Source organism: Danio rerio, chromosome 7, assembly GCF_052040795.2.
Source record: "Danio rerio strain M-AB ecotype USA chromosome 7, GRCz13ab, whole genome shotgun sequence".
Lineage (NCBI taxonomy): Eukaryota > Metazoa > Chordata > Actinopteri > Cypriniformes > Danionidae > Danio > Danio rerio.
The window spans coordinates 6,945,043-6,952,500 of record NC_141027.1 but is presented as its reverse complement, the minus strand read 5'-3'; the positions used below and the strand labels follow the sequence as shown (position 1 = coordinate 6,952,500).

The window sequence follows — 7,458 nt, the reverse complement described above, 5'->3', positions numbered from 1 at the left end:
TAAGTTTTCTAGTATTCAAAGAGGTTTTTAAATGTATAGTTCTAGCCAAATGGGTCAATTACCCACCCACTGACTTCTTTCATTTTGTTTACACTGGCTGGTTTTGTTGTTTATATATATATATATATATATATATATATATATATATATATATATATATATATATATATATATATATATATATATATATATATATATATAATAAAATAATAATAATAATATTCTTTCAAGAGACTAAACCATTGCAGAATAGAAATGGAGAAATTCACAGTTACCACAACAATAAAGTACTTTTTACAAAGCTAAACATCTAGATGTCAGGCTGGGAGATGACCAGCTTAAAACCAGCTTGACCAGCCTAGCCAGGCTGGGAGCCCAGCCAAAACCAGCTATGTCCAGCTTAAACCAGGCTGGTCAAGCTGGTTTTAGCTGGTCATTTTCCAGCCTGACCAGCTAAGACCAGGCTGGAAATGGCTGGAAACCAGCCTGGAAATGGCCAAAACCCCTGTAAAACCAGCCTGGTCGACCAGCTAAAACCAGCCAACCAGCCTAGGCTGGTTTAAGCTGGATTTTTCAGCAGGGCTACATTGAAATCCTTAAAACCCCAACATTTCCAAACGATATGTGGCTAAACTAACAGTGAAAACTGGACTGACCTAGTTTAAATTTACTAGAAAGTAAATGTTATGCTGCTTTGACACAATCTACATTGTAAAAGATGAATTGAAAGTTGCCACCGATAGCCGCATTAGCATTAGCTGCGCTACAGCAACAAACTCTTGTGTTAAAACTTTGAGAAGCTCTCATTTAAATGTTTAACTGTTAGTCATAAAATCGCTATTTTTATGTTATTTGGAAGATTTCCAATACGTGTCCTCTAGGTGGCAGTACTGTAATATGTTATATTCTTTCTGTCAGAGATGCTATTAAGAGCAAACGCTAGTGGACAGCTAACTTCGCTATTTAAGTCGAGTTGTGACAGAATTTAAACTCAGAATTTACAAGTCAACAGCACAGCAACACTTAGGAACGATTTGTCTATTTTCTGCTGCCTTTTGACAGATATCAGATGGAACAGCATGTTGACAATCACTTTATTACTCAGACTTCAGGATATGCGCGCTGGGGAGCTCGAACAGGTGCAGAACCCCCCCGCCCCGCGCAACCCCCATATTCGTTTCATTGCAAAATGATGCACTTTCTATATTTACGCTGTGATATCAGCTCCTTATGCTGATCTTACATGCCTGGGGAGGATGTTTAAAGACCTTCTGGTCACAGACTTAAGCCTGAAACAGATATAATTGCATGGCTTTGAGCTACTTTATCACTGCTTTCAAGTTTTGTTATACATATTTTAAACTAAACAAAAAAATTTTACTAAATGTATTATTTTAAAGAAAGAAAATAAAATTCAACTAAAGGAGAATGCATCTCATCAAGGCAAATGCATATTAGGGAAAATGAAGTGGGAAATTAGTTGACAATAGGGTATAAATTCAAAGTAATTGTATAGGCATATATATTTTTATTCTGATAGTTTGCATAACAATAAAGTATATACTCTGTTAAAATAGTTAGGTTTAAAATACCCCAACATATAACCAAACTATAGGTTATTATAGCACCTTCCCAACTATGGATTATTTTAACGCAAAGCATTGGGTTATATCATTTTACCCAATGCATTGGGTTATTTTGATTAAATGTTATTTTTTTTATTCAGGTATTACTATTGCTACTAGTACTACTATCAGTTTTGTATTTATGACTGTGTATATAAATAACAAAGTATTCAAAGATATTGAAAGAGCTTTTGTCCATTACATTTTAGTTTTAGACACTTTTGTTAAAATAAATTAAAAATCACAAACAATGAGGAAACAGAACAAAGTACAGACAGTTATCAATGAAAACCATGTGTTGATTGAGCAAATTATGGAGCTCTGTGTGCTGTAGAGACTTTCCAGCAGCTGCAGCAGGCTTCACAGATGGTCGTGGATGGTAAAACGTATATAAAATCATGACACGAGAGGTAAATTGATTTAAAAAAACAACAACAACAATATTATAACATTACAGCGTAAATAAACTTTATAACGCAAAACAACATTACATCCGCATATTAATACAGCTGTTTTGTGTCAGTTAAATCAGTTTGTTGCTGAAATTCAAATGTTTAACCCAACTAGTTGAGTTATTAAATAAATAACATTAATAAAGGTTAAAAATAACCCAACAAAGCACCAAATATGTTAAACTCAATCATTGGGGTAAATAAATAACTCAACGATTTTTAGAGTGTAATAGTTATTAGTAGTAATAATTAAATAAAGCATGATTTTATGAGACAATTGTACATGCTTAAGAAAAAAAGAAATGTTTTAGAAAATTCAGGTCACTATATGTATAAAATATAGTGTCATTACTTTGAAACATTTTGAGTTTTGACACATTTTATAACATTTAAGTGTTTTTTTTCTTAAACAACTTGCCTGAAAAAGAATTAACAGTTTAGTTTCTAGTGTCTCTGCAATGAGATTTACGGGGATTTTAATATTGAGTCAAGTAATTAAATTACTTAAGTAACTAAATTACTTTTCAGACAAAGTAAATTAGAAAAAAAGTTATTTAAACAAAATTGTAATTATGTAATTAGATATTATATATTTTAAAGTAACTTACCCAATGTTATATGAGTTTATAGGCTACTAGGTATATTTTCAAAAAAATCATGTAATCAAAATTGCATAAATATGATATCAAAAGATGAGTCAAATCATCCAGGGGGCGCTAGTGAGCATGTTATTATTTCTGTAATAAAATATCACTTATCAAAAACAAACTGAATGTAAAAAGTGGACTTGTTTCTTAACTTTTAAAAATCTTTTTATCAGTTGAGAGGCTGAAAATAAGTGTCGACATATCTAAAGTCTGAGGTAAGAGGTGCTGGATATGGAACACCACCATGTACACCTTTAAAATGTGCGCTATTAAAATAGTGACAATTGACATGGTGCTGTTTTTTGCTTGCTGTCGAATACAGAGGAGCAACTGCGCAGGCAAAGGAGCTGAGAAAAGACGGTCTTAAGAATGGAGGGAACGAGGGAGGAATACGGGAGATGGGGCGGCAAGGTTCAGGAGTATTTTTAGGCCATGTTTATTCACAGACTGAAATGAACCCTCCTTGCACTTCTCTTGCTCTCACACCATCTGTTGAAGTCTTTCAGCTTTGTCAGGTCTAGCCAACAAGTCTTTGTGCGACACCTTTATGGTTCATGCAATGCCTTTTCTATATTATGATTTCTGAAGAAAACTTTTTTTTCTGCTTAACTCAATATTCAAGACATTTCAAAGTAATCATCATACTTGTATGAAAAATACTATAGCAATTAACAGTAAATACTATACATTTTTAAGCGTACTACAGTAAAGAACTTGAATTAATCTGTTGTGGTAATTGTATAGCAACATGGCAATTAGAGTTATATAAAGAAATGGCCCAATACTGTAATTGTTTACAACTATAGGGTATATTGCAATATAATACTCCACAGTTTACTGTTGTAAAAACGAAAGTATACTACAGTATTTTACTATATCAAATACTACAACACTGTACCATTTACAAAGTGTTGTAAATAGTTTAACTACAGTACAATATATAAATAGTATATCTAGTGTATAATATAAATAATATTTGAATACAGTACAATACATCGTACTATGGTATGATTCGAAAACACTATAGTATAAATTACTACATTATTTTTTCAAGTAGGATTGCCTACAAAGGTATACACGTATATGTAAATAAATAAATAAAATCACGTTCCAAGTCAGCAGCTGCCACAAAACATTTTTATTTTTCTTAAACAATAAAAATCCCAATAAACGTTAGCTTATGAATTCAAAGTTTCTATTTCTGTCTCGACAAACGTCTTTGATTTTGACACCACAAATCTGCAGCTTGCAGAGATCAGTCAGTCGTCTTGGCTGACGTCACTCACTTCGGCACGAGTTCCAACTAACGTCACCTGTCATTTCTGTCAGCCGGATGATCTTTAAACACTTCATCTTAGCCTAACCTCTCTGTCCACTTCACACAGCAAAGCCGGTGTTTTTATAATAATAAAAAAAACAGCGGAGATTTATTCATTTAAAGCACAGGTAAGTTTTAAGAGAGATACTTTCCATATACAATGCAAATTACGCGCGCTTTTCTGAGGAGACTTTCAAACTTTTAAAGTTTAACGAACGTCTAACGGACGTCCTTGTTCGTTATTGAGATTAATGACAGGGTTTTATAGGCTCATATATTACACGAAGACGGAATAAAATTAGCCACAAACTCAATGAGGAGGGCGGGGATGTGGTAAGACAACACTGAGGAAAACTGAATGTAACCAACAGCTGCGTGACCTGTAAACTTGCTTGTCAGACCGGATAGTGAAGTCTTTTTCATGTTGTTGCATATATAGGCATTTTCTAATCAGGCAACACACATATTCTTATGGTAAAAGAAAAACATGAATGTTAATAGCCTGTATGCTAATGTAGTGGGTGTAGCATTTAGCTAAAAGCTACTTTTATCTTATGATAATAAAAGTGTGATATGATAACAAGTGGTGCATGCAGAACTGTTGCAAACTATTTATTTGTGTCGAATTTAAACAAACAAATTATGTTTAATAATGTTCAACTTAATTCGTTTGTTTAAATTCAACACAAATAAATTGTTTACAACCACTTAACTTAAAAAAATTGAGTAAATCCAAGGAATCATCTTTGAATATTTTTTTTCAGTGTAGTAAATCAGTCCCTCCATGAATTTATGTGTCCCGTGGTTAAGATTTACAGAAACAAAAGTTTTTTTTTGACTATTTTCATCAAAACACAACAATCAAATTAAATTATGCAGTAAGTTTTGAGAAACCCATCACAAAATCAGTCATTTTAGGTAATATATATTAGTATATATTTATATTAACATTAACACTTATTAATATATTAGGTAATAACATATATACATTTAAAGAATATATATATATATACAACAAAAACTTGCTGTCCCTGCAAAATCCAGGCGGGACTGGTAAATATATGCAGCATGGTTTCAATATATGTTAAAATAATTGTTCAATTTACACAAAAACATAGTGAAAAAGGTCATATAAAATGAACAATACCTTTTAGAAATAATAACCTTATAGAATTAATCACTGTTGATTGGAAAAGGTAAATATACATGCACATCATCATAACATGTAACCCCTTAAAGATATTCAATACATTGATAAACATACCTTCCTCTGCTGTTTCTCCCAGGCAGGGTCCAGCAGCAGGTCCCTGTCCCAATCATCCTCCTGAATCATGTAGTCTTGCGTAGTAGACATCATGTAGGTGTTGTTATACTGCATCTGCGTCTCAACAACAGCCGTCATCTTTTCACACCTATCCCTCTAACCCTTATTATTAGAAGTAATGTGCGCTTTAGAGCTCTAAATCCTGTTGACCGCGGAGGAAGAGGCCAGACTCCACTCGTCTGAGGTGCCGGTGTGGAGGTGCGAGCAGAACTTCTGCTGCCCAGTGCTCCTATCCTGGTCAAAAGTAGCACACGTGACTGCACCCCAATAAATAAGAGTACTAGTCATGGGGGTGTCGGGTTGTGCTGCCCAAAAGGTGTGAGAGGCGGGACACACTGTGCACTGGGACCAATTACTGGAGGCTTTTAGTGAAGGGCAGGGAAAGACCTCACACACACGCCTACTGGTGCCCTCCGCTTTATAAGAACACCTGTTGTCCTTGGCAGTAGTTTATGTCTATTTACCCAAGCAGCAGTTCGTGGGACAGTTTAAACGACATACAAATTACTGCTCTGGACTGAAAATAGATGCACGAGCAGATCCCAGGCCTGTTAACCATCTCCCCCTTAATTAATAATAGATTGTTATACAATTATTGCTTACTACACACAATTTTGCTTCGTTACATTTAGGACACATGACTATGTTGTACTTCAAAACTAAAAAGTTTTTTAAATTGTCAAAAGCTGTTTACAGATAATAATTGATCCCTCAAAATGATTATTGCACAAAGGTTTGTTAAAATCAGTTTTGGGTGTAATTAGTCACTAATTCAATTACTTATCCAAAAAAGACAGGAAAGGGATCTTTAATTTGTAATTTAATTACAGTTAATTACAATGTACTTGCTTTAAATATGGTAAATAAATAAAACACGTCTGTATAAATCTGTTCAGAAAAGCAGTGATTGTTTTTTTTTTTGTTTTTTTAAATACAAAAATATTTCTAGAATATTTACTTTTGAACTAATAAAAGGTACATTTTGCAATTGCACATGCTTGAAAAGGATTTCAGTGTGCAGTAAGTTCATGACAATATAAATACAGAGCAATATAGTAAATTAAATTCAATTGTAATTGTTTTATTCAGATATTTTGCATAACAATTTAGCCAAATATTAGATTTGTCTGACAATTATAAAACAATGTATTAAAGGGTCACGAAACACCAAAACACATTTTTTGAGCTGTTTACAGTCGTATATTTGTCCCGCACTGCTAAAAACACTATTAGGACACCTATATTTCACTAAAAAGTGTAAATTGGTTGTTTTTGCGTTATTTCAAGCTAATTCGTACTTCCAGTTTGAAACGAATTTTTGAAGCTGCGTCACGGCCATGACATAATAACGTTGTATTCCAGCGTGCAGACTGGACGTCTGTGCCAGAGTGTGTCTTATTACGTCTTACAGTGTGATGCATTAATGCATGAGTAAGGCTTGGTTCAAACCAATCAGCGCGCTCTATTGTGCAACTTCATTAATATTCATTACCGTCACAGTGTTTAGACGACAGAGACACCACGTTGTGTTGGCAAAACAAGCGTGAAGTGTTGCTTTTATAGTTTGCTGCAGTTAAGTTTTGTTTTAATTTTCTCTCTGTGAGAGCTCATCTGGATCACGTGTGTATTAACAGTGTACGCGACACTCGACAACAATAACTTACGTGTCTAAGGAGGATTATTGTTTACCTGAGAGCTGTTCTCATCTGCAAACGCTGAGATCTGGAATCGCTTGTAGTCTTCTCTTAATAAAGACGCGGCTCTAGTTGCTGGTGATTGTCCTGTCTCTACAGATTTGGTAAGTGAGCGACCAGTGCTCTTTGTTTATTCAGTTTGTTCGTATCGAACTAAGTTAACTATTGCACCGTAACATGTTAGGGCCACAACCAAACTTTAACCTCGTGTAGAGTTTTTAACCGCATTTTGTGACCGGAATAACACACGCGGCTTTCTGACGCTACCTGCCGTGTGCATCTAAGTTTCCGGAAAATGCGGAGGTTTTTTTTCTCATTCGCCGTGCGGTATCAAACATTGCATGAAAAATACACACTTAGAGCAGTTCCTCGAATCAAATATCTCGTTTGTCGCGAGG

At 34.3% G+C, this 7,458-nt stretch overlaps 1 protein-coding gene across 6 annotated transcripts in view; it reads right to left on the bottom strand.

The window, feature by feature from the left end:
* actn3b (actinin alpha 3b) overlaps positions 1-5,617 on the bottom strand; it is a 701,279-nt gene extending 695,662 nt beyond the window's left edge. For 5 of the 6 annotated variants that reach the window (XR_015494579.1, XR_015494580.1, XR_015494578.1 and 2 more), the window contains exon 1: positions 5,307-5,606. Coding sequence is in view for 1 of the 6 variants with exons in the window: in NM_205544.3 (NP_991107.2) it covers positions 5,307-5,444 (138 nt within the window). In the remaining 5 variants the exon portion in view is untranslated. 6 annotated transcript variants of the gene reach the window in all.
* Positions 5,618-7,458: the final 1,841 nt, after the last annotated feature.